This window comes from Piliocolobus tephrosceles, chromosome 7, assembly GCF_002776525.5.
Source record: "Piliocolobus tephrosceles isolate RC106 chromosome 7, ASM277652v3, whole genome shotgun sequence".
NCBI classification, from domain to species: domain Eukaryota; kingdom Metazoa; phylum Chordata; class Mammalia; order Primates; family Cercopithecidae; genus Piliocolobus; species Piliocolobus tephrosceles.
Genome location: NC_045440.1, coordinates 147,478,865 through 147,503,514, shown reverse-complemented (window position 1 = coordinate 147,503,514; position 24,650 = coordinate 147,478,865). Strand labels below are relative to the sequence as shown.

At 61.7% G+C, this 24,650-nt stretch overlaps 4 protein-coding genes across 11 annotated transcripts; 1 reads left to right on the top strand and 3 right to left on the bottom strand.

Moving 5' to 3' along the window:
- Window positions 1–2,969: 2,969 nt before the first annotated feature.
- WDR97 (WD repeat domain 97) lies at window positions 2,970–11,619 on the bottom strand. Its single transcript, XM_023188217.2, is given in 25 exon segments — window positions 2,970–3,264; window positions 3,343–3,413; window positions 3,497–4,029; window positions 4,453–4,615; window positions 4,689–4,810; window positions 4,889–5,086; window positions 5,202–5,387; window positions 5,483–5,710; window positions 5,850–5,927; window positions 6,840–6,923; window positions 7,021–7,146; window positions 7,227–7,430; window positions 7,433–7,486; window positions 7,593–7,742; window positions 7,888–7,948; window positions 8,151–8,272; window positions 8,381–8,513; window positions 8,637–8,727; window positions 8,798–9,034; window positions 9,119–9,261; window positions 9,340–10,039; window positions 10,204–10,325; window positions 10,427–11,055; window positions 11,176–11,312; window positions 11,508–11,619. Coding segments are annotated over 25 exon segments (4,887 nt in total). The 3' UTR covers window positions 2,970–3,061.
- A 139-nt stretch (window positions 11,620–11,758) lies between these two features.
- On the bottom strand, window positions 11,759–14,692 carry MAF1 (MAF1 homolog, negative regulator of RNA polymerase III). 3 transcript variants are annotated; one of them, XM_023188226.1, is made up of 8 exons: window positions 14,552–14,692; window positions 13,633–13,766; window positions 13,394–13,522; window positions 13,150–13,315; window positions 12,927–13,048; window positions 12,705–12,824; window positions 12,409–12,543; window positions 11,760–12,284 (listed from the first exon to the last, which is right to left on the bottom strand). In XM_023188226.1, the coding sequence occupies exons 2-8, from the start codon at window positions 13,713–13,715 to the stop codon at window positions 12,263–12,265; spliced, it is 777 nt and encodes a 258-aa protein (XP_023043994.1). In that variant the 5' UTR covers window positions 13,716–13,766; window positions 14,552–14,692; the 3' UTR covers window positions 11,760–12,262. The 3 variants fall into 3 exon arrangements, with proteins under 3 accessions (XP_026305511.1, XP_023043994.1, XP_026305510.1); XM_026449726.2 differs by lacking the exon at window positions 14,552–14,692 and adding an exon at window positions 14,259–14,526 and having other exon boundaries at window positions 11,759–12,284; window positions 12,705–13,048; XM_026449725.1 differs by having other exon boundaries at window positions 12,705–13,048.
- A 415-nt stretch (window positions 14,693–15,107) lies between these two features.
- On the top strand, window positions 15,108–21,736 carry SHARPIN (SHANK associated RH domain interactor). 5 transcript variants are annotated; one of them, XM_023188222.3, is made up of 9 exons: window positions 15,108–15,842; window positions 16,145–16,319; window positions 19,246–19,374; window positions 19,453–19,594; window positions 19,679–19,787; window positions 19,869–20,022; window positions 20,101–20,225; window positions 20,310–20,438; window positions 21,199–21,736. In XM_023188222.3, exons 1-8 carry the CDS (start codon window positions 15,645–15,647, stop codon window positions 20,424–20,426), a joined length of 1,149 nt encoding a protein of 382 aa, XP_023043990.2. In that variant the 5' UTR covers window positions 15,108–15,644; the 3' UTR covers window positions 20,427–20,438; window positions 21,199–21,736. The 5 variants fall into 5 exon arrangements, with proteins under 5 accessions (XP_023043990.2, XP_023043988.2, XP_023043991.2 ...); XM_023188220.3 differs by having other exon boundaries at window positions 21,196–21,736; XM_023188223.2 differs by lacking the exon at window positions 21,199–21,736 and adding an exon at window positions 20,515–20,669 and having other exon boundaries at window positions 20,107–20,225.
- Window positions 21,737–21,765: 29 nt separating this feature from the next.
- Window positions 21,766–24,277, bottom strand: LOC111523545 (cytochrome c1, heme protein, mitochondrial). Of its 2 annotated transcripts, none has more exons than XM_023188224.2 (7): window positions 24,082–24,277; window positions 23,279–23,475; window positions 23,058–23,184; window positions 22,812–22,969; window positions 22,563–22,723; window positions 22,164–22,264; window positions 21,766–22,063 (listed from the first exon to the last, which is right to left on the bottom strand). In XM_023188224.2, exons 1-7 carry the CDS (start codon window positions 24,208–24,210, stop codon window positions 21,959–21,961), a joined length of 978 nt encoding a protein of 325 aa, XP_023043992.1. In that variant the 5' UTR covers window positions 24,211–24,277; the 3' UTR covers window positions 21,766–21,958. The 2 variants fall into 2 exon arrangements, with proteins under 2 accessions (XP_023043992.1, XP_023043993.1); XM_023188225.3 differs by having other exon boundaries at window positions 23,279–23,497; window positions 24,082–24,219.
- Between the last annotated feature and the right edge of the window lie 373 nt (window positions 24,278–24,650).

The window sequence follows — 24,650 nt, the reverse complement described above, 5'->3', positions numbered from 1 at the left end:
AGCAGCTGCCTGGGAGTAGGCCTGAGGAACAAAAGGAAGAGGCCAACTTATCAAGGTAGGCATTAGCTCCACCTGGATCTTTCCCGTCACGTTCCCTCTGGTGCCATCTGGTCACTACAATGGTCAGCTCCCCCTGCAGAGCCCCGGCTGCTTGGGGACCACTTGGGTGGGCCAGGTGTTGCTGTCAGAGCAGTGCTACAGAGCTGTTGCTAAGAGCCACGTGTTCTCAAGGTACTAGTTTTCTTGTTTACGTTCCTCTATGATGTAGTCTAGCCTTATAACCTTGGACACACATTCTTCCTGTGTCTTATTAAATTCAAGAACTCTTTCATCAGGTTAGACTTCCAGAATATCTCCGTGAATTTCCGTAAAGGAGAACCAATCACACCACAGGAAGATTTTCTCCTTCTTTTTTTTGGAGACAGAGTCTCGCTTTGTCACCCAGGCTGGAACACAGTGGCGCGACCTCAGCTCACTGTAACCTCCGCCTCCCGGGTTCCAGCGATTCTCCCGCTTCAGCCTCCTGAGTAGCTGGGACTACAGGCATGTGCCACCAAGTCTGGCTAATTTTTGTATTTTTAGTAGAGACAGGGTTTCACCATGTTGACTAGACTTTTTTTTTTTTTTTGTGCGTGTGTGTGTTTTGAGACGGAGTTTCACTCTTGTTGCCCAGGCTGGAGAGTAATGGCGTGATCTAGGTTCACTGCAACCTCTGCCTTCCAGGTTCAAGCGATTCTCCTGTCTCAGCCTCCCGAGTAGCTGGGATTACAGGCATGTGCCACCACGCCCGGCTAATTTTTGTGTTTTTAGTAGAGACAGGGTTTTATCATGTTGGCCAGGCTGGTCTCAAACTCTTGACCTTAAGTGATCTGCCTGCCTCCGCCTCCCAAAGTGCTGGGATTATAGGCGTGATTTTTTCGATACAAAGTCTTGCTCTGTGGCTCAGGCTGAAGTGCAGTGGCGTGACCTCTGCTTGCTGCAACCTCCACCTCCCGGGTTCAAGCGATTCTCCTGCCTCAGCCTCCCAAGTAGCTGGAATTACAGGCACCTGCCACCAGGCCCAGCTAATTTTTTTGTATTTTTAGAAGAGACGGGTTTCACCGTGTTAACCAGGATGGTCTCAAACTCCTGACCTCGTGATACGCCCGCTTCGGCCTCCCAAAGTGCTGAGATTACAGGCATGAGCCACCGTGCCTGGCTAAACTAGATAATTTTTAGGGAACAAGTCTCTTGCCTGATGTGTGGGTGTGATATTATGATATCTGTCTAATGGTTTTCATCCACAGTTCCTGGCTTGTAACTCCCATATCCCTTGTTATAATGTTGGGGCACTTAGGCCTCAGAGGCAAGACTCAGACAACAGAATCTCTCTCTTTGACCTTTTCCCACCCTCCTTTTTCTCTCCAAGGCAGGACTTTTCCCCTGCCTTTGTTGTCTTAGAGATAGCCATAAAGAAGGCCGGGCATGGTGGCTCACGCCTGTAATCCTAGCACTCTGAGAGGCTGAGGCAGGCGGATCACCTGAGGTCAGGAGTTTGAGACTAGCCTGGTCAACGTGATGAAACCCCATCTCTACGAAAAATACAAAATTAGCCAGGCGTGGTGACACATGCCTGTAATCCCAGCTACTCAGGAGGCTGAGGAAGGAGAATCGCTTGAACCTGGGAGGCAGAGGTTGCAGTGAGCCGAGATCACGCCATCGCACCCCAGCCTGGGCGACAGAGCGAGACTCTGTCTCAAAAAAAAAAAAAAAAAAAAGAGAGAGAGAGAGATAGCCATAAATAAATTCTCTGACCTACCTTGTCTGACTGCAGGTCATGTGGGGTCCCTCAGTTCCCCGCTGCCCCCTGCTATCTTTCTGTGTCCTGACCAAAAATCAGAGGGCCTTGGCCACTCTTGTGGCCCTGCAGCTGCAGGGTTGTTCCAGCAGGCTTGAACCCAAACTGGGGCCTTGGCATTGCTAGACACGGATTGAGGTATCTAGGTTTACTAATTTTTCACAAAAAGCGTCAAGTCCTCTGGTGACAGACTCAGCCCTCAGTCTCATCGCACACCTGTGAACCTCGGCCTTTGGCAGTGGAGGATGGGGGAGTGCCTGGAGGCGAAGAGGCAGGTTCAGCTGGGCCCAGCAACTTGGCCATCCCACATGGCCCTGCACACCGTGCTCTTGGGATGGTGGCACCACTGCGTCAAGCACCGGCCTGGGAAAGAGCAGCCATTTGGTGGCCCCATAACAAGAGCCACCGCACAGGTTGGGGCGACGGGGAAGGTGTGGAGGAGCGATTCTAACCAGAGCCGTTGTGAAGAAACCAGTAAAGCCAGAGGCTAGAAATACAGGAGAGAAATCACTGCTCAGACAACACAAAATACAGGTGTAAAAGCCGGGGATTTCCCCCAGAGCCGCCCGGAGAGCTCCGTGCAAAGGCATTGTGCCCTGCCGGGCCACACAGCGCAGAGGAGCCGGCCCAGAGGCTGAGTCCGTGGGAACCAAACCCATCCCCCAGGAGTTTTTAGGCTAAAGGGGTGAGAGGATCTTCGTTGTTGCTCAGAAAAAAGCTCCTGGTGCCTTCGTCAATTCTTCTCTTTTCCAGAACAAAAGTAAGGAAAGCAAGGTCTGCAAACTCCTGGTCTCCCCTGTGTCGACCCGGAAGGCCCAGTCTGTGACCTCCCAGGCCCTCCAGGGCTCCCTCCACACCGGGCTGTGGGCTGGCCCAGGACGCGTTCTCCCGGGTCAGCATCTCCACACCTAGTACTCGACCAGAAAACGTTTGCTCAGTGCCTCGCGGATGGTGCCCCGCTATGGGTCTCCTCTGCCCTAGGCCGGCCACCCCTCCAGCAACGCTGGTGCCCATGACGACCACCTCCGCCAGGCCTCCGGCTCCCGCCTTCTGCCGCCACTGTGGGCTCAGGCCGCATGCCCGCACGCCCTGCGCACCCCAGGGCCCTCCAAAGCAGGCGGCATCCTGCGGAAAGAAGTTGTCTGGACTTTATTCCCGATGCAGGCCTTGGCCAAATACCAATGGCAGGCCCCAGAGCCAGGCAGGCTGAGGCCACCAGCCCGGTCAGCTATAGGTGTCGGGGTCCGCGTCCTCTGGCAGAAAGTAGCGCTGCAGGGCGGGCTGCAGGAGCCGCGGGGGCAGCGGGCGTGGGGGCGTGGGCCAGTCCCGGGGGAAAGGCTGCGGCTCCACACGTGGCAGCGGCAGCTTCAGCGTCCGGATGGGGCCGTCCAGGGTGCGGCCCGCACAGAGCCGGGAAGGCATCGGGCCTGGGGGTGGGCGGAGGCTTGGGAGCCCGGGGGCGGGGGCGGGATAGGGGCCCAGTCTCCACCCCTGGCCCCACTCACCCCTCAGTCTCATCGCGGACCTCGCGGACCTCTGCGCCTTGGCCTCTTGCAGCCGGAGGATGGGGTGGCACCTGGAGGCAAAGAGGAGGGTTCAGCCGGCCCAGCCCCACGCAGGCCGCCCCACGCAGGCCCCGCCGGCGCAGGCCCCGCGCACCAGTGCTCCCGGGGTGGTGGCACCACCATGTCGGGCACCGGCGCCACCGTGTCGGGCACCGGCGGGTGCGGGTGCGCAGCCTCCTCCTGGAGCGAGCTCTGCTGCCGCGCCTGCTGCCGCCGCGCCCGCAGCTGCTGACAGAAGAAGTTGAGCGCGTCTATGGGGCCCAAGTCCAGCAGCTGCGAGTGCGACCAGTCCGTCTCCTCCAGCAGCGGCGGCTCTTCGGGCAGCTGAGCAGGCCCGGCAGGGCCCAGGCCGGCCTCGGGCTCCAGGCAGAAGCTCTTCAGCGTCTCGGAGAGCACTCGGAGACGGAGCTGGCGGGTCCCCCAGCTGCGCGTGGCTGCCAGCGTCCGCTGGGCCTGGAGCTCCGGGGAGAGAGAGGGCGGCTCCGCGGGTGAGACCACCATCAGAGGCACCTCTGAGACCTGCGAGAGCCTCCCGGAGACGCTGGAGGGCGACCAGGAGGTGCCCCAGGGTATCACGGAGGCGCGCGTGGGTGCCCCAGAGACCACTGAAGTCTGCGATGGGGTCTCCTTGGGAGGAGAGGAAAGTGCTGAGGTCTTGGAGACCTTGGGCAGCACCACCAGCAACGTGGCTGAAGACAGTGGCTGCGAGCTTTCCATCTGTGGGGAGGTGACCCACGGCCAAGCACCCTGGCTCCTTGAGCACCCCCATGGCCACTGAAGCCCGACCCTCAGCTCAAGGCAGGGGCTGCCCCTCCCTTGACAGGGAGGTCCCAGGGCTGTCTCTGGCTCAACACCCAGGGCCAGACACCCCGTGTTGACTTCCACCTGCGCAGGGAAATCTCCAGAGATGTTCAGGGCAGGGAGGCTGGAGACCCAGGACTGGGCAAGGCAAGGGGCCCGTGGCCTCAGTTGGTTTTGATCCCAGGACTTGTAGAAAGCCAGAGAAGGCAACAGGGTTCCCAAGGCACCCCCGGCCCCCACCAGCCCAACCTGAAGCTGCTGGATCATGTCCTCCAGTTTCTGGCAGCAGCGAGTACGCAAGCCAGCCTTGGAGTCCAGGTTGGGGCTCTGGACCCAGGTCATCATCTCCTGGAACAGGAAGCCTTCCGGGTCCTGCAGGCCCAGCCCGTGCAGCAACTTCTTGAGCTCTGGCCTGGGACAGATGCATGTGGCTTGTCCAGAGGCCTTCCCAGTGGCAGGGAAGGCCGGGCCGGAGCGTGACTCACCGGCAGCGCACCGGAGAGTAGAGGAAGTAGGACATGAGCTCCAGCACCACATCCCGGGACTCCAGGGAGCAGGCCAGGAGCAGCTGCAGCGCCAGCATCACGAACTTCTTCTGCGTCTGGTCCTGAGGCAGGCGGAGGGGATGTGGTTGCTGAGGGCGGGTGGGCAGGAAGGAAGACTGGGGGCAGGACAAGGGGCACACCTGGAGGCTGGGGGGCTGGTCCAGGTTGAGCAAGTAGATGAGCAGGCCCTGCAGCTGGCCTTGGAGATCACTGCTTATGTTGGGCAGCAGCCTCAGTAGCACCTGCAGGATGTGCACACGGTCCACCCACGTGGTCTCCTCCAGCAGGGCCACCAGCAGCGAGGCCAGGCCCTCCACCGTGCCTGCCTCCGGGTATGCCTGCAGGGTAGCATGCTGAGGTCCTGCTCCCATGTCACACCCAAGCCAGCCCCTACCTTCTCCCCTGTCCCTCACCCTAACCCATGCTTCTCAGGCATCCTCAATTCCCTCCAACCTGCAGGTTGAAGACGGGGAACAACTCTTTGAACCAGGTCTGGTAGATGAAGAAATGCAGAAACTTGGGCAGATGCCCGTAATGCTCATCCAAAAGCAAACTCCCATGACGGTGCCAGTGATGAGGGTGGGTCCTGGCAGTCTCGCAGGTGCGCCGCCGGGGCTCCCGGGTCCACTCCACAGCACTCTAGTGGAGCAGCAGTGGCTGCAGGTCCCACCTGTCTGGGTCTCAGTGTAAGCCCACCTCCCATGGTGGCCTGGGGCCCCTGCCTGAGCCTCTACCTGATCCTCCAGTTCCCAGGAATCCGGCTGCTGGCTGGAGTTCGGGCTCAGGGAAGCCGAGGCCCAGTCCAGCTCCTCCTCTACCTCCTCCTTCTCCTCCTCTTCCTTCTGATCTTTCTCCTCCTCCTCTCCAGGCTTCTCCCCCAGCCACTGGAGCAGCTTTCTCTGCCACTGGGCTTGGGATGGCCTGGGGTGCTGTAACCACAGGCCATCCTGGCTTGCCCCTGGCTGCAGAGGGGCAAGAGGTGGTGTCTGATGGGTTGCAAGGACAGCAGAGCCCTCCCCTACCAGCAAAGTCCCCAGCCCCATCCCTTGCCTTGAGCTTTCTCTGGGAGGCGAGCTGAGTCAGGGATCCGAGGCCGCTGACCTCTGCATTTAGCCACATCTGCTGGAGCACCACAGAGTTGGGCACATAGCCGGGGAAGCAGATAGGCCTCAGGCAGTACTGGAGGTGGGCACAGCAGGGAATGCTGAGAACCTAGATTCCCCCAGCCTGGCCACCACCTTGGTCACCTGTATAACCTCTCAGAGCCCTTCAGCTGCCAGTCCAGCTCTGCTGCCAGGCCTCCGACAGCTGACTGAGCTGGCACCCCTACTCTCAACACAGATGGCAGGAGAACCCTGAGATACCAGGATCGAGGCCCTCAGTGAGCGTCAGCTGTGACAAATGAGAAGGGAAACCTGGGGAAGTGCTAGCTTCTGGGGGCCCTGACACCCCGCAAGCTCCTCACAGGACTTGGCCCAGCCCTGGGACAAGAAAGTCTAGAAGAAGCACAGGGGCCAGGGAGAAAGGAAGGAGCTTGGAGAGGGGGCAGCGAAGAGCTTGATGATGGTACCCAGGTCCAAAGAGTCAATAACCCACCTGGGCAAGTGACGGTGCCAGGCATAGGCTGGGGGAGGGGCTGAGGCCTGCCTGGGCACCTGGTGTATGTGAGGGTGGGAAGACAGTGGATTCTGAAGGGCCAGGTTCCCTTGACTTTGCTCCTCTAAAGGGCAGGGACTCTGATCTTCCAGGAAAAGTCCCTAGGGGACCTGCCTTTCCACAGCCTCCACGGGGGAAAGCAGTGTGTGGCATAACTGGCTGGGGGCCTGGCTTTGCCTGATGTCAGCTCCCAGAGCAGCAAGGAGTCTGTGGCCACAAACACAGCTGTACTGGAACAGGGTTAGACAGACTGTGAAGGGTGAGGGGTGAGGGGTGAGGGGTGCATGGGAGGCTGCAGCCTGGCCCTCTGGTTGTAGGTGGGCATGGCCCTTGGGTCAGATTTGGACACAAAGATTTGTAGCAAAGGGGAGATGGCAGGCACAAGAGTGACGCCTGGAGAGGAGTGGCTCTCCAGGAGCTGGGTGGGGGTCTCACCTTGTGGGGCTGCACAGCGGCAGGAAAGAAGCCTCCGAGGCTACAGAGAGGTTCCTTGGGCTGTCTCTTTGGCAGCAGTGGGATCTGGGGGATGGAATGGGGGCTCAGAACAACACAGCCCCCAGTGCCCCTGCAGCTCTGCCCCTCAGAAGGTGGTACCCCACCTGCCTGGGTCCCTCACCCTGCACTGCAGGTGGGAGGATGGCAGGTCCAGGGCTACGGTCGTCCTCCCTCGGAGCTGCTCCAACTGCAGCTGCAGATCCAGACTGAGACCCAGGTAGTGGCTCAGTGAGGAGCGGGCCAGAAGCTGGGGGTACAGGAGGAGTCACAGGGTGGCAGAGGGGCCATGGCGGCCCAGCAGGCATGTGGGAGAGTGGGAAGCCTTACCTGGGATGCCTTGCTGTGCACCTTACGGCGGGTGGGTGGGGTTGGCACTGTGACTCGGGGAGGCTGGGAGAAGTGCTGGCCCAGGGCCCCCAGGTCCTGTGGGGACAGGGCTGTTGGCACTGTTTCGGCTGCAGTGCTGACCTCATCCCAGGCAAGACAGTGGGCAGCTTGGGGTAGGGCACACACATCCCAGGTCTCTCTCTCTCTACTATGAGAGTCCCAGTGCTCCACGGCTGGGACTCCCTTCCAGGCTGCATGCCCTGGGAGGGTAGCAGGAGCAGACAGACCATCAGAGACCAAGTGGGAGGGGTGGGTGGAGAGGAGGGGCCAGGGTCAGGACTGGGTTGGGGGAGACCCCACACCTACCAGCAGGCCAGAGCCATAGATCAGACGGAGGTAATTGTCAAAGCCTTCCTGACGCTGCTGCCAGGAGGGTGGGGGCCGGGCTGCTGGGACCAGTAGCCCCAGCCTCAACTGCTGAAGGTCTCGGTCACGGGCCACTAGGGCGTTCAAGTCCTGAGTCAGGGTTCAGGGATCAGCCTGCTCTTCCTTGAGCCTTGCTACGCGCTGCCCAGACAACCACAGGGATCCCAGGCCTGCCCCAGGGCTGAAGGCTGGGGCCTGAGCCTGGGCAGGGCGGGTTAAGGAGGACCCACCCCACCTCCTTCGGCACCAGGTGCTGAGATGTTGCCCTCGGACGATGGATGCGAGACAAGGCCTTGCTGCAAACAGGGACAGGCACAGCTGGGATGCTGGGTGGCATGTCAGTGGGCTGGGGCAGAGGCTGGGACAGGGACTGACCCCAAATGGGTGTGCCAGGGCTCAGGCAGGCTTGCATCAACTCCAGAGGGCCCACACAGCCAGGCCCTCACCCAGGGTGGGAAAGGGGGGCCTCCAGGAGGGTTGAGCAGGCCTGTATGGGACCTGAGGCTGGCTGCCCCGTGGAGGTTGCTGAGCCTCTGCAGTTGGGTGGAAGTCAGTGATTCCTGGCTCGTCAGCGGCAGCGGAGGGTCGTCCACCATGTCTGGGACCTTCCAGCACATCTTCTGAATAGGGGAAGGAACCTGTATCCCTGGCTGGGGGAACCCAGGTCTGCCCCCACAAGGTGGGCAAGGTGAGGGGCCCACCTTGCTCACTCTGTCCTCACCACACACCTTAACTAGGTAGGATGTAGGCAGGTAGAGCCTATGGGACACCAGGCAGAGGCGGGATCCCAGTGCCAGCACCAGGTCTCCACTGTTGCTGCAGAAAGCCAGGGCCTGAGGGGCACCATTCAGCTGCAGGAGCCTGGAGGGGACCCAGGGCAACCGAGGCTCAGCAGGGACAAGGCCTTCTCCACCCAGTCCAGCCACTGGGCTCTGGTGCGAGGCAGAGGGAGGAGACCCCAGCCCTCCCCACCTCCCAGTCTACCGCAGGAGGCGGTTCTCAGCGGTCCAGATGCGAACGGTGCAGTCCAGGCTGGAGCAGGCATACAGCTTGAGCACAGGGCAACAGCACAGGCCTGGGGGCAGGGTTCAGGGTCAGGAACGCAGCCGGGCAGGGGCTGGGCTTCACCCGCGCTGCCCCCTCACCAGTGATATGGTCCGTGGGGTCGTCCTGGGGCCGGTGGTCTAATCGCGGACTGTCGCCCAGGCCAAACTGCACCAGGCCGTAGGTAGCGCTGTCCGGGTCTTCAAAGCCCACGGTGACGCGTCTGCCTAACACACAGAGCGCCACGGCCGGGTAGCAGCAGCAGAAGGTGCGCAGCAGGCTCAGGCTCTCCTCCGCGTAGGGGAAGACGCGCCACATCTTCACCGTCAGGTCCCCACCTGTGGGCAGCGGAGCCTGGCTGGGCCCCGTCGGAGGGGAGGGGGCTCTGTGGCGGCCTGACCGTTGGCAGGGGAGCTACTGACCCGAAGACACGATGCTGTTCCAGGTGGATGCGATGGCGACGACCGGGCCCGGGCTGTGCGCCTCCGTTTGGAAGACAGTCTTCGACGACAGCCAATCCAGGACTGACAGCGTGCCGTCCACGTGCCCCACCACGGGCAGGTACCTGCGAGTGGGAACAGCCTGTTGGAGCGGACCCTGCCGCTCCTTCCGCCCGCCAGACCTCGCCGGCTCCGGCACCCACCGGTTCTTGTTCTTCCAGGCGCAGGCCACAGCGCTGCGGCGCAACTCGCCCTGGTGCTGGCACACGACCTCCCAGGAGGAGAAGGCGCCTCCGAGATCCTTGAGGTGGCTGTACAGGTGCAGACAGCAAGGCTGCGGTGCAGGGGGCGGCGGCGGGCACACGCGGTGCAGTACGCTCATGGGGCAGCGCGCCGCGTTGGCGCGGACCAGGTGCCCGGCCTTGGTGAGCAGCCACAGCACCTCGCGCGGCAGGCAGTAGGCCACGGCTGCCGCACAGTCCTCCGGCTCCAGCAGCAGTGAGCTCACTATGCGCCCGGTGGCAGCCGACAGGAGGTAGACCGAGCCGTCGGTGCACGCGCACACGAGGCGAGTAGGCAGAGACGGGTGCGCAGGCAAGGGCAACGCAGGCGCCACCTGCATATGGAGCACCTTGGCGGGCAGTTGCGCCAACGGCGAGTAGAGCTCGCGTACGCTCCACAGTTGCATGCTGCTCGCGCACAGGGACAGCACCGGCCAGCCCGGGCGCGCTGGCGCCAGCAGACGGCCCACGCGCCGGGACAGCTTGTCCTGACCCCAGTAGCCCAGCGCTACCTCGCCCACCTGCGCCGCCGCCTGCAAGTCCCAGGTGCGTAGCGTCCCATCCTGTGAGGCCGACAACACCAGGGTCGTGTTAGGGAGCACAGCCATAGCCGTCACTGGGCCTGTGGGAGGGGTGCAGGTCACTCGGCTGACTGAAGGAAGGCCAGCCTTCAGCCTATGTTGCAGTCAGTGCAGCAAGGCCTGGCCAGAGCTGCAGAGATGCTGGACAGCCTAGAGCGGCTGGAGGCAAAAGGCCGAGGCTCGGGGTGCAGAGAATTCAGAGCACCTGTGTGGCCCACGAACACCATCCGGATCTGCCAGTTAGCCTCCCACACCTTCACGGTGCTGTCCCGGGAAGCTGTCACCATTGCCTCTACTTCCTCGCAGTAAGCCAGGTCCGAGATGGTGCTACAAGTGGGGAATGGGAGAAACCGAATGGACTTAACATTGCCTTGTGAGGGCCCTGTACCCCTACATGCCTGGCTCTCCTTAGGGGAATTCCCCCTCACGTTTTGTGCAAATCCCGGCGCACATCTACCAGAGTCCAGGCATGCAGATCGAAAGTAAGCACAGCAGAGCCATAGGCCGCGAAGCAGCGCAGGACGTGGTGGGGAGGAACCGGCCCCACCGCCAGACGCATGAGCCTGCCCGTTGGGCTCGGGGGCGGGTGCAGTGGTGACCCTCGCAGCACTAGGCGGCGACCACCTGAGCGGAACTGCCAGAGCGCCAGGCTGCTGTCCATCTCCGCCACCAGCAGCAGCCTGAGGTCAGGCACGGGCAGGCAGCAGGTGGGCGCCCAACCCGGGGCCCTGCCCACCCGCTGCTCGCTCAGCCACAGCAGGCTGAGGTTGGGCCTCAGAATGGCCAGCCCCGCGGGGCCCCAGCCTACAAAACGGCCCACGGCACCCAGCGGGCCCAGCACTGTCACCAGCCCCGTAAGCCCGACAGGCGCCAGCAGCGTCTCCTGTGCCCAGCCGTCTTCCTTGTGCAGGTGCAGGCGGCCCGCGCCGTCCAGCACCACGAAGCGTCCGCCCACCGGGTCCTGCGCCACCGAGCGCAGCCCGGCTGCCACCTCCAGGCGGCGCAGTGGCTCCAGCCCATGCGTCAGGCGCGCCACGCGCAGCTCGGCTCTCTTCTCCTGTGGGCCGGGGTGAGCGGACCCGCCGTCAAAGGTTGGGGCTGCTCCGGCCTAGGGGACCTCTAGGGGAAGGACCAGATCCCGAAAGAGGCCTGGAGGCACAGGACGGGCACACCGCACCTTTTCCACGACCTCGTGGAGGCTGGTGCGCAGAAGCAGCCACAGCCGGCGGGCGCGGGCACGTGGGGTCAGGCTTTGCCACTGCTGGCTGCTGGTCAGAAAGGGCAGGACCTGCGACGGCTCCGTCAAAGTCCACTCTGCGGGCGGGAACTGCAAGTTCTGCCACCTACAGCCTCAGGTCCCCGACCCTGACGGTTACGGGGAGCCCTCCTCCAGGGGCCGTGCCCTGCCAGGCACTGCCCAGGGGAGTTTCGTTCCAGGGGATGGAACCCAAGCCCGAGTGAGACCCATTTCCTAGCGGATGCCAGTGCGACGAGGCCAGGACCCCTCACCATTCTTTTCGGTGAGCAGCCCAGGATCTGGGACATCACAGCCATCTGCATCATACAGGTCCGAGTCCAGAACTAGGTTGTAGCCTTCTGCCTCCCACGCCTCTGCCTCCATTTCTGCAACTGCGGTCCCAGAGCCCAACAGCTCCCAGGACTTAGCGGTCACGGCCGGCAGCGGCAGTTGCTAGGATACCAGATGCCGCTGGCCACTCCCACACCGCAGGCCCCGCCCCCACATTGCATCCAGGTCCACACTAAGTCACAGAAACTTTTATTGGAAAGAAATGAGCTGCAGCAAAGTGACACTCAGTGCACGCGGCCAAATGGGCGAGGTGGGGGTACAGGTGGGCACCAGGGGCCGGCCCAAGACCAGAGCTGGTGACCGCTGGGGCCTGTTTGCGGGGCCTCCGGCCACAGACCCTTTGGGCTGGAGTGTGCAGGCCCAGTAGAAATACAAAAATAAACTCTGTGGTCCAGCTCTCCCTGCTGTGGCAGTTCATTTGGGCAGGGCAGTCACTCTTCCCACCAGGCTCCCTGCTGCCGAGTCCGGCCACAGTACGGGCAGCAGGAGTCTGAGGGGTGAGTGGGCATCCACAGGATGGAGCCAAAGGGCTAGGCAGGTATGGCCTTGGGTAGTGCCAGGACTGTGGCAGTGCCAGGGTCTGGCCAGCAGCTGGGGAGGCCCCAGGGGCCTCTCAGGTGGGCAGGTCCAGGCATTGGTTGAAGCTGGATGAAGCTGGGGCCTCCGCTCCTCCTCATCAAATACAGATCACTGGGACCCTGGGCGGAGGTTGGCACACAGTGGGTCTTCAGGAGCCACCACTTAGACCAAGCAGAGGAGGCCCCCACCCTGTTGTACCCACTCCAGGTTTCAGGGACCCGGGTCATGGCCCCCATCACACACCTGTCCTCCTCCATGGTGTTGGTCTCCTCGGCCCCACCCCCACTGCCTCCGCTTCTGCTTTCTTCCTCCAACTCCTCCTCCCCCAGCTCCATGTCCAGCTCATTGCCTGCCTCTGAGGGTGTGTAGGTGGAGCCACTGAGGGGAGGCAGGGAAACCAGTTTTAGGACCCCCTACCCAGGCCTGCCGCTGGCCCCAGAAAAGATGTTCAGGGAGGACAAAGCTGGGTGGAGATGGCCCAGCTGGGGAAGTTGTATCGGCCCAACAGGGAGGTGGGGGAGGAGGCAGATGGTGCCCACCTGATGGAACGGCAGCTGAAGAAGACAATTCGCTTGAGCCGCTTATTGTAGAAGAAGTAGTTGAAGGACCAGAGGCTACCATCCTCCCCAAAGGGGTCTGAGTCCAAGTCTGGGTTATAGCTGGGGAGTACAGGGTGACAGGTGGCGTGAGGCACCACGTGCCACACATACCTGGGGCCCACCTGCAGGGATGGGGGCCCACCTGCAGGGATGCCAGCCCACCTGTAGATGTCACATTCAGCCAGGCAGATCTCCTCGTCCACCGCGTTCCACAGCTGTGGTTTCAGGGCCTTGAAGTCCTCCCGCACAGCTGAGAACAGACTGCAGTTGACTGCATTCACCACCTAGAGCAGGTCACAGTCAGGCTGACAGGAGCCCAGGGCTACCGAAAGTGGGGAAGAACAGTGGGGTGGCTGTGGGTCCCTTCCCTGCACCTGACCCTCACCCAGCTAAGGCTGGGCTCCCGGCTGAACTCATGGCTGCGGGCGGTGCTGAAGTCATAGTCAGGCCTGAAGGACTCGTTGAGCGTGGCAATCAGGTAGAAGAGGGTCTTGCGGCTGCACTTGTCACTGAGGGGGCCCTCGTCCTCGCCGCCTTGGCTTTTGCTGAGTCTGCACAGAGAGAAGCATCAGCTGGGCCCATCACCTCCCCCCGACCCCCAGCCCCAGGCAGGCCCCACTATGGCTCACCTACTAGGGCTGAGGCCTGAAGTCTGGGGCGGGGAGAGTGCCTCCAGCACGTGGGGCTGGCCCTCCTGGCAGAACTGCTTGAACATGTGTTTGTCATCTCCTGCCATCTTACACGAGTAGCTCTCAATCCTATAGGATGCAGAGACGACCATGAAGCATGCTTCCCCCAGGTTCCATTGAAGGGCGGGGCAGTGTGACCTCCGAGATGCCAGCCTCGTGCGCCCCCTGCCCTGCCTCACCTGCCGATGATGTGGGCATCTCCGGTCTCCACAGTCAGCTGTGAGTTGATGGCTTCAAAGCTCGAATTCTCCAACAGCTTCATGTCCTTGGGGAGGGGGCTCCGTGCTCCAGAGGAGCTAGTGTTGCCTGGAGACTGAGAGGCCAGACCATGGGTATCTATCTGGCCCCTTGGGGCCCTGCCTTCAGCCCTCCTACCCACTAAGTGGAGCCGCTGGGAACAAGCTGAGTCTGGCCTCTGTCCAGGCTGCACATCAGGAACTCCCCTCTCTGCCCCGCCAGGAGAGATGATGAGATCTGGTTTCACCTGAGGGTGGCAAGTCCAGGCTCCAGGTCAGCCACACCCCCTGCAGAACACGTGAGTTCTGGGACTAGGCTAGGACCACCGGGGACCCTGCTCACCCTGGGGCTGCTGGTTGAGTTTGTTGCTCCACATTCCCATTCCCCGTCCCCATCCCCACCCCCACCCCGAAAAAACAGCTCCAGCCACCATGGGGGTAACTCTTGAGTCCGCAACGGGACATGACTTCTGCAGTCTCCCTCAGGCTGGCTGGGCTCCTCAGCCAGGGTAAGAGGCTGCATCCCGGTTAGGAACCAGGACACCTGGGGCTCCGGGCCCTGCGGTCACCTGGGCGGGCGCTCTTTCGTTCTGGCTGCTTTCTGGCCCGGGGAGAGGAAAGCTAGAGGTTCCTCCACTTTACCGGAAAAAACCCCTAGTTTCTCCAGACGCCTAGGAGGTCGGTCCCTCGGCCCCGCTGGGGCGCTGCAGAGTCGCCAAACAGCGCCCGCCGGGGCCGGGTCGGGCACCCGCCGAGCCGCGGTGGAACTACAAATCCCAGGAGGCAGCGCGCCGCGCGAGGCCTGCTGGGGACTGTGGTTCCGGAGGCCCGAGACGGCGCGGGGCGCAGGGCGGACACCCACCTGCCTGGCTGGGTTAGATCTGGCCTCGCCGGGTCGGGTCTGGCTGGGGTGGGTCGCTCCGCGTCGCTGCCGGTGCGCAGGCGGGGGCGGGCTCCGCGCAGCGCGGGCTCCTCAAGATCGGAGGGCGGCGCCGCGGCCTCCGCTCGGGCCGCACTGTATCCGGGGGAAGAAGCTCCGCGGCGACGTCCCGTTACTCCTGGCCCTGCCGGCCCATCCGGGCTGCCACCGCGACATAGCCTCGCCCCCCTGCACAGAGCCCGCTCTCGCGACCGACCTGCCGCCGACCGCCACCGAGCGCCCCGGCGAGTCAGCGAGCCGAGCGAGCTAGCGAGCTAGCGACCTCCGCCTCCCCCGACCGGACAACAACAAGCGTCCGCCAGGCCCGGCCCCGCGCCTCTGAATGGCCCGCTCCAGTCGCCGGGATCCAGAGCTCGAATAGCAATCGGGTGCCTTACCCGCCACTCAGTTCTGCCTTCTACGTCTACTGGTTGTGGAGTCTGTCTGTCACTCCTCTCGCCGTACTAACCCGCCTATCCCCAGCGCTCATTGGCCATGGCCTCTCTCGCTCCGCCCCCAAGGGGGTCGACCCCGTAACCAGAGAGGCACAGGCCAACCTAGTGCGTCGTGTGGGCGTGGCGGGGGCTGCGGTCTGCGGGCGAAGGTGGCTGCCCATTGGAGGTCCCGGAAGCGATGTCCAGCTGCCGTCAGGCGCTGGAATAGTCGCTGGCCGTCTGCATCTCCGTCCGCCGAGCCCCTGGGGCGAAGAGGCAGCGTCCGCCTTCAGTTGTGGCTGGTGCTTCGGCCCCTTACCCTTCGCCTCCAAAGACCAGCTCAAACGTGAGCGCCTCCGCCGCCCTGCCTCAGCCTCGTACACGCCGCCAGCCTCGCCCAGCCCGTGGGCCGTGTCCATTTCTGGGCAAAGCCAGCGGGGCAGGCTTGGCCAGGGTGCACAACTCGGCGCCGTCCCAAGCCCGACGCTCTGTGCGCGCCCGGAACCCCAGGCTCGCTGCCCGGGTTTCCGACGGGCGGAGACGCTTAGCGGCCGGATCCCACGGAAGCGCGCTCGGAGGGCCGGGACCTGGTCGGACCGGAGATGGCGCCGCCAGCGGGCGGGGCGGCGGCGGCCTCGGACTTGGGCTCGGCCGCAGTGCTCTTGACTGTGCATGCCGCGGTGAGGCTGCTGGGCGCCGGGCCAGACGCCGAGGCACAGCTGCGGAGGCTGCAGCTGAGCGCGGACCCTGAGCGGCCTGGGCGTTTCCGGCTGGAGCTGCTGGACGCGGGACCCGGGGCGGTGAGTGGGGGCGGAGGGCGCGCGGTTTGGCCCGGGCAGGGCACGGAGCCCAAAGCCAGGCCCCTCCGCTTGCCACCTGGGTGCCCTTATGCAGTTACGTTTCTTTGCTTCTGTTTTCTCGTCCGTGAAATAGGGGTGATGCTGGGACCTACTTTACAGGACTATTGTGAGGATTTGATGATGGGCCTACAGGACTTAGGACCTTGAAATGAATGGCCTATAAATGTTATCTTGTGTTTCTTTGCTCATCGTGCGATGTAGGGCGGGGGAATGCCCTGAGCCTGGACTCTCCCCCTTCTCAGGTCAATTTGGAGTGGCCCCTGGAGTCAGTCTCCTACACCATCCGAGGCCCCACCCAGCACGAGCTGCAGCCTCCGCCAGGAGGACCTGGAACGCTCAGCCTGCACTTCCTCAACCCTCAGGAAGCTCAGCGCTGGGCAGTCCTAGTCCGAGGTGCCACCGTGGAAGGAAAGGATGGTTAGTGCCCTGTAACGGATACTCATTTGGAATAGCCTTGGCCCCCCAGTCCTGGTTGGGGAAGTTGGATCCACCTTCCAACTTGGAGTACTTGGAGTGGCTCCTGGAGTCAGTCTCCTACACTATCTGAGGCCCCAACCAGCATGAGCTGCAGCCTCCACCAGGAAGCCCTGGAACCTCAGCCTGCACTTCCTTAACCCTCAGGAAACATGAGAGGCAACCATGAAGAGGCGGAGCGGGCAGGGTCAGGACCTGTATGAGAAGACATCATCCCAAGAGCAGCAGGAGGGTGACAGGAGTGGGAGAGTGACAGACTCAGATACCTGCTGCTTAAGACTGAGAGTTCTGCAGTGGCAAGGGTTGTGCAGATAGGGTTGGGGAGAAGGGTGTTTCCAGAGATGCTTAGAAGATGGAATTAGTGGCCGGGTGGCGTGGCTCACACCTGTAATCCCAGCACTTTGAGAGGCCGAAGTGGGTGGTTCACCTGAGGTCAGGAGTTTGAGACCAGCCTGGTCAACATGGCGAAACCAAACCCTGTCTCTACTAAAAATACAAAAATTAGCCAGGCATGGTGGTGTGCACCTGTAGTCCCAGCTACTTGGGGAGGCTGAGGCAGGAGAATCACTTGAACCTGGAGGCAAAGGTTGCAGTGAGCCAAGATCATGCCACTGCACTCCAGCCCGGCGACAGAGGAAGACTCCGTCTCAAAAAAAAAAAAAAAAAAAAAAAAGATGGAATTAGCTGAGTTTCGTGGTTGCTTTGGAGGTTTTCTGCAGACAAAGCCTCTCTCTATCACCCAGAATGGAGTGCAGTAGTGTGATCCTAACTCACTGGAGCCTTGAACTCCTGGGCTCAGGTGATCCTTCTGCTTCAGCCTAAGTAGCTGAGGTTATGGGCATGAGCCACTGCCCCTGGCTCACATGGCTGCTTAAATGGAAGAGTTAGCTGTGGAGACTGAGAAACGTGAAGGACTAGGTAGTATGGGGCTCCCAAAGAGAGGGCAGCCCACAAACAGATAAGCAGAGCTGCCAGAGGGGTCAGAAGACAGCCAGACAGGGATGTAAGAGAGGCTCAGGCAACTCAGTGTTTAGAAAAGGAGCTAGGCTCTCTTTAGTCAGTCATTCACCAAGCATATGTATTCAGCAGCTGCTCTGTCCCAGGTACTCCTCTGGCATGAACAAAACTTCCAATCCCTATCCTATTGGAGCTTGTATTTTTAGAGGGGAGGAGGCAGACATATAAAATAAGTACAGGGTTGGGCAACATACCAAACATTTAAAAATTAGCTGAGTGGGCCGGGCACGGTGGCTCACCCCTGTAATCACAGCACTTTGGGAGGCCGATGTGGGCGGATCACGAGGTCAGGAGATCAAGACCATCCTGGCTAACACGGTGAAACCCCGTCCCTACTAAAAATACAAAAGAAAAAAATTAGCCAGGCGTGGTGGTGGCGGGGACCTGTAGTCCCAGTTACTCGGGAGGCTGAGGCAGAAGAATGACGTGAACCTGGGAGGTGGAGCTTGCAGTGAGCCAAGATCTCACTACTGCACTCCAGCCTGGGTGACAGAGCTAGACTCTGTCTCACAAAAAAAAAAAAAAAATTAGCTGAGTGTAGTGGTGTCTGCCTATAATCTCAGCTATTTGGGAGGTTGAGATGGGAGGATCACTTGAGCCCAGGGGTTCTAGGCTGCAGTGAACTGTGATCGTGCCACTGCACTCCAGCCTGGGTGACAGAGCGAGATCCTGTCTCCAAAAAAATAATAAAATTACTGTAGAGTTTTTTAAAAAAGAAAGTCTGTTAGATGGTGTGGGACTGGGAATGGTGGAGCTGGGAGGATTGCTTTTTAAAATGGTAGCAGGGGCGCAATGGCTCATGCCTGTAATCCTGGCACTTTGGGAAGCCGAGGCAGGTAGATCACTTGAGGTTGGGAGTTAAAGACCAGTCTGACCAACATGGAGAAATCCTGTCTCTACTAAAAATACAAAATTAGCCGGGTGTGGTGGTGCATGCCTGTAATCCCAGCTACCCGGGAGGGTGAGGCAGGAGAATCGCCTGAACCCAGGAGGCAGAGGTTGCGATGAGCCAAGATCACACCATTGCACTCCAGCCAGGCTGGGCCACAAGTGAAACTCCATCTCAAAATAAAAACAAAAACAAAAAAAACGGTGGCAGGGGAAGGCCTCATTGAGGCGACACTGGAGTGAAATTTGAAGGTCATGGCACGAACCATGTGACCAAGGAAGCAGCAAACAAACCCTGAGGTGAGCATGTGCAAGTGATCCTTGCGGCTCACTGGGTGCCAGGACCGAACAGCGCTGGGTGCATGGAAGGCCCTGCTTATCCTAGTAGGGCGACAGTATGAATACAGTGGGCCTGGGGTCATCACAGGAGCTGTGTTAGCACTGGGTGGGGACCCCCCATTGCAGTGGGCTGGGCCTCACACGGGGGTGGGGTAAGAAGGGGAGTCAGCAGGGTGCCCAGCTCTGAAGACGCCCAGGGCAGTGGCTTGTCTGGAGTGCTGGCAGCCCAAGTGTGGGTCAGGGAGTCCGGAGAGGGAAGGTCCCTGAGGGCTCCAAGAGGCCACCCAGACTGCAGGGCCACTGAGGGCCTGCTTTGGTTCTGCGAGGCATTGCTGGCTGGCAGAAAGGGCCAAGAAAGGTGGCCGGGCCAGGCAGCAAAAGGGTTTGAAAGGGCTCTAATTCCCAAAAATGAACTAAGTGCAGCTCCAGCACTAACAGAAGTCTGGCAGGGGCCTCTGAGGGGCTTGCCAGAGCCAAGGCTGGGAGAAGGTGTGGCTTGAAGTGTGGCCTGAGGCAAGGTCCTGGCATGGGCTGAGGTGAGGGAGAAGGCAAAGGTCCTGGAAGACCAAGGGCCCAGAGGCCTGGACAGAGGCCACAGCATAGCCCACCCATATGTTACCTCTAGGCAGCAGCAGCAGCAGCTCACCACCAGCCCTGGGCCCAGAAGCATGCCCTGTCTCCCTGCCCAGTCCCCCGGAAGTCCCCACACCTGAGGCAGATCTTCCTAGGAGCCCTGGAAACTTGATGGAGAGAGGTACAGGTGTGTGGCGGGGGTGTTAGGGGTTAGCAGACAGTCCCCAGTGGTGACAGCTGTCCTTTCCTTACCCTACAGAAGAGCTGGCGGGGAATCTGGCCCGGGCCATTGCAGGTGGAGACGAGAAGGGGGCAGCCCACGCGGCAGCCGTCCTGGCCCAGCATCGCGTGGCCCTCAGCGTTCAGCTTCAGGAGGCCTGCTTCCCACCTGGCCCCATCCGGTGAGGCCTGGGGCTGCTTCCTCACCTTGTCCTTGTGACCCTCCCAGGTCCTCCATCCATCCCTCAACCCACATTCTGGCACAGGCTGCAGGTCACACTTGAAGACGCTGCCTCTGCTGCATCCACCGCGTCCTCTGCGCACGTTGCCCTGCAGGTCTACCCCCACTGCACCGTTGCAGCTCTCCAGGAGCAGGTGGGCACAGGGTCTAGGGAGCCCTGCCAGGGGGCAGGGGAGCGTAGGCGACATCATTTGCCCTGATTGCTCTGGCCGCAGGTGTTCTCAGAGCTCGGTTTCCCGCCAGCTGTGCAACGCTGGGTCATTGGGCGGTGCCTGTGCGTGCCTGAGCGCAGCCTTGCCTCCTATGGGGTTCGGCAGGATGGGGACCCTGCTTTCCTCTACTTGCTGTCAGCTCCTCGAGAAGCCCCGGGCCAGTCGGGGGGGGGGGGGGGGGGGGGGGGGGGGGGGGGGGGGTGCAGCCCGCCAGTCCTGAGCTCCACCCCCTCAGCCACAGGACCTAGCCCTCAGCGCCCCCAGAAGATGGACGGGGAACTTGGACGCTTGTTTCCCCCATCATTGGGGCTACCCCCAGGCCCCCAGCCAGCTGCCTCCAGCCTGCCCAGTCCTCTCCAGGTGGGCATGGGACTGGGCAGGGAGGGCCAGGACAGCCATGGGCATTGGAAAGAGCAGGGAAGGAACAACTGTCTCTTCCCCCAGCCCAGCTGGCCCTGTCCTTCCTGCACCTTCATCAATGCCCCAGGCCGCCCTGGCTGTGAGATGTGTAGCACCCAGAGGCCCTGCACTTGGGATCCCCTTGCCGCAGCTTCTACCTAGCAGCCACCAGAGGTACCAGAGGTAGCTCAGGCAGGGGAGGTGGGGGCACGGCAGAACCCGCAGGAATGATCCAGCTCCACCCCCACAGGTTACAAGGGGGAGAGTGACCTTCCCTCACAGGTCCGACGTCTCCAGGCCCCCGCTGAACTCGGGACCTCTACTGACTGCTTGCTGGGACAGAGTCACCAGGGTTGGGGGAAGGGCCACAAACTGAAACCATTAAAGACACTTATGAGCCAGCAAGTGTCCCTTTCATGGTATCTTTGCAGACCTGCCCAACCTAGCCAGCGCTACAGAGAGACGCCCTCATCGGCAGGTGGGGCTCCCCCAGCCAGACCCCAGTGGTACTGAAGAGTAGACCTGGACCCTGAGCCTCAGTGGTCAGGAAAGCATGGCATGGGGATCTCTTCCCAGACCCCAGAGGCCTACAGAGCCCCCCACCCAGCTGCTCACCACTGGGCTGAGGCGGCTGCAGCCCCCACCACTGACCTTGTCTCCTGTCCACCCTGGTCCCCCAGGCCTGCACCTCTCCTGCCTGCAGCCCTATTGGCACCACCTTTCTCCCATTCAGCTCTTGCCTTCCCTGGACTCTGGCCACCACTCCCCTCAGCTCTTGCAGCTAGGATACCAGCAATGAAAACGGGTGTTTTCCTTCCCCTCCTAGGGACGAGGGAAGCTCAGGAACTAAGTCCTACACCAGGTCACAGGCCAGTGCTGGGTCATGTCTCTGTGACCCTCCTAGATAGCATCCACTGTCTCCCTCCCTCAGCAGCATGCTCCTGTGGGAACCCAGCCACTGCCAGCTTCTGACCAGGACTGACCACCCAGCTGCCCTGTGGACTGCTAGGAGGGCCGCTCCATGACACACATCCTACCGGTCTACTGACTCCTTCACCTGGCTGGGAGCCATCCCCTTCCTCTCAGCCCAGCCCAGCAACAGCCCCAGCCCTAGACCAGGCCTTTTCCCTGTTGAAATGCTGCCGAGGTTCCCTGCTGCCATCAGAATGGGGGCCAAGTGGTTCAACACCTTGACACTTGGCTGTTCATTCCAACAGGTCCCTGGGTCACATCCTGCTTAGCCAGGCCCTTTTCAGCTCTGTGCTCAGACACCCCACCCCACCCCACCAAATGCTGCCATTTCCTCTAACATCCAGTTGTTTGCTTTCTGTTCCACACCCACTGTCTGTACTCCCAGCTACCAGTTAGTGCAGGGCATTGCTGGCCACACTGAATGGGACATCCTGGGAGCCTTGTGAAGGCAAGGGTCTTGGTATCAGAGTCCCTTGCAAACCTGCTCTCTCCTTCCATATGATAGCTCAAATATGATAGTTCAAATATGTACATTGAGAAACTTAATTTATTCCCATGATGGGGGCTGACAGAGGGCCCAGAGCTAGGGCCTGGTCTCCTGTCCCCTTGCCTCTTTTTCCAGACAAAGAGGGGGTTAGCCAGTTGAGGCCTGAACAGGCCTGGGATGGCTCTTGGGCTTGAGGGCCTGTTCTGGCAGGATGGCAAGCAGACACTGGACAGGGTCACTTGGGCGGCCGATACGCCAGCTTCCGACTCTTCAGGACTGACCACTTGTGCCGCTTTATGGTGTAGATCAGGGGCACTAGCAGAGCCATCATCATCAACATCTGCGGACGAGGAAGGCTCAGAGAAGGGAGTGGGGAGGAGCCCTGCCCAGCTCCCAGCCCTTCTGTGATACCCACCATGGCCTTCTCCCAACCCTTTTACCTTGAGCCCCATGCGTTTTCGATGGTCGTGCTCTGGCTCAGATGCCCAGCGCAGGAAGGTGCACACGTCCTTTGCTATCTGGGACATGGTAGCTGGGGTGCCTGGCCAAGGACAAGTAGTGAGGGCTATTCTCAGACTCATGTCCAACCTGGGATAACGCACCCCCTCTGTGGAGCAGACACGGGCCCCTACCCAAGGCATCAAAGGGACAGTACCCTCCACCGGACATACACAAGACTGAAGGACTGAAAAAGCCCAAAAGCCTCCTGAGATATGCACAGAAGACACCCCAGACAAGAAGTGGGCAGGACCTCCTGGGCCCAGAAACGCAGGGGAAGCATCCCTGGGGGTAGTGGAGAAGTATTCAACATGCTCACCGCCAGACTGGAGGCCTCTTACCATCGTCAAACTCCAGGACGTCTGTGTAGATGGGAGGGGCCATGGCAATGGCCTGGCCAGGAAAGTAGGGGTTGAAGTAGAGACCTTCCCGCAGTGACACCCCGGTGGGCGGCTCGCAGTAGCCCGTGAGCAGGGAGAAGATGTAGTCCTCACCACCATGTCTAGGACCAGATCGGTGGCTCCACAGTCCCAAGCACAAGTCAGCCCTTCCCCACCTCTCCGGCACCACCCCATGGGCAGCCCGTGTACCTAGCTCGCACGATGTAGCTGAGGTCAGGCGGCAATGCTCCGTTGTTGGCAGCTCGAGCAGCCTCAGTGTTGGGGTATGGTTTTGGGAAATAGTCGAACAGTTTCCCTGGCCGCATGAACATGTCCCCATTTTCATTGGGGCCGTCTTGAACCTCCACCTGCCACCGAGAGCCTCATCACAACCCTACCATCTCACCACAGTGGGAGCCCTGAGCCCTGGGTCCCAGGCATCCCCAGACCCCACACCTCCGCAGCCAGCGCCTTAGCTTCATCCTCCGTGTAGCACACGCCCACCAGGTGTCGGTAAGCCACGAAGTCCATGCTGTGGCAGGAGGAGCACACCTGCTTATATACCTGGAAACCCCTCCGGATGCTGGAAGGAGGAAAAGGGTTAGGAACGCTTAAGATTCCATCTCACCAGCTCCACCCAGAACCTCCCCCTGCCAGTCAGCCAGCCAGCTGCATACCTGGTGTGGTCCAAGGAAGAGAGGAAGCCACTGTGAGACCACGGATAGCTGGGGGGGTGCAGCTCCAGGTCACTGGCACTCACAGCCGAATGCAGAGCCACAGCCAGCCCCGCACCCCCTGCCGCCAGCATGCCCAGCGCTGACAGCATCACCTTTCGGCCTCGGGAAAGGCCAGACTTCGACGACAAGGCCACTGCCTGCAAGATCTCCGCTCAGCGCCTGCCAGGACACCACCCAGCCCTACCTGGGGATCTGACTCTCAGCGGCCACCTCTCCACCCAGCAACGGCCACCTCCTGCAGGGCACCAGACGCACACCCTGTCCCACTACCCACCCCATCCCTCTCCGCCGCTGACCCCTAGGCCGTGATTCGCTCTCAGGAGGGGGGTGTTCCTGCATCCTGAACCGGGGATCAGACCGAAGTGACCAAGGGTGCTGGGGCAGGCCAAGGTCACAAGCAGCTGGCCGAGGTCAGGCTGGGGTCACTTCAGGACGCGGGTCCAGTTTGGACAGCCAGCCCCAAGAGTCGTCCTGGGCGCGCCATCCGGGAAAGCCCCCGCCCCGCCACGAAAGCGAGCCCGTCCAGCCGACCCCCACGCTCGGGACGGGGCGTCCTGCCGTTCGAAGAGGTAGGCGCCCAGCTCTGATCCCACACGCTCAAGGTCGGCAGGCAGCGGGGAGCGGGGGAGCTGGGTGGCCGGGACCGCTTCCGCGCTGCCCCGGCCCGCGCCCGCAGCCTCCCCGCCGTGACCTTCACGGGGATGCGGGGCCGCGCGGAGGCCGAGGCCCGGCCCAGCGCTCACCTGAGGTGTCCGTAGCGGGAGCTGCCCGGGCCGCGCGCTGCACAGCAGACCCCGGGCACGCGCGCCCGGGAGCCCCGAGCCCCGCGGGCCCAACACTACCCCGCGAAGCGAAGCCGCAGCTGCCGCCATCTTGGCCTCCTCCGCGCGGCCGCCACTCCCGTCAGCCCCTGGGGCACCACGAGAGTCAAAACCTCGCGACAGCCGGGGAGCGCAGGGCGGGGCCTGTCGGGTGGGCGGGGACGAAGCGCGCTGGCCCGGGTCTCGTCAGTCAGTGGCAGGGGCACCGCCTGCCTCACCGCGCTCTTCGGGTTGTCGTGGAAACTGGCGATGGGGCGGGGCCCCGCCGCGTCTCTCTGTTGCCGTGACAGCGCCCCGCCCCGCCCGGCGTTTCCCACGCCGGCTCCAAGACCCCGACGCTCCTTTTCTCCACGTTCCCAGGCTGCGCGATGGCCGGGTAGAGGCTGCCCCTCCAGGTTGAGGACCTCCAGAGAAAGGGCAGCTTGGGGGGCAGCCCGGCGGAAGGCACGGGCGGGGGTCTCGGCCGCAGGCAGCGCCTGGCAGCAGGAGGC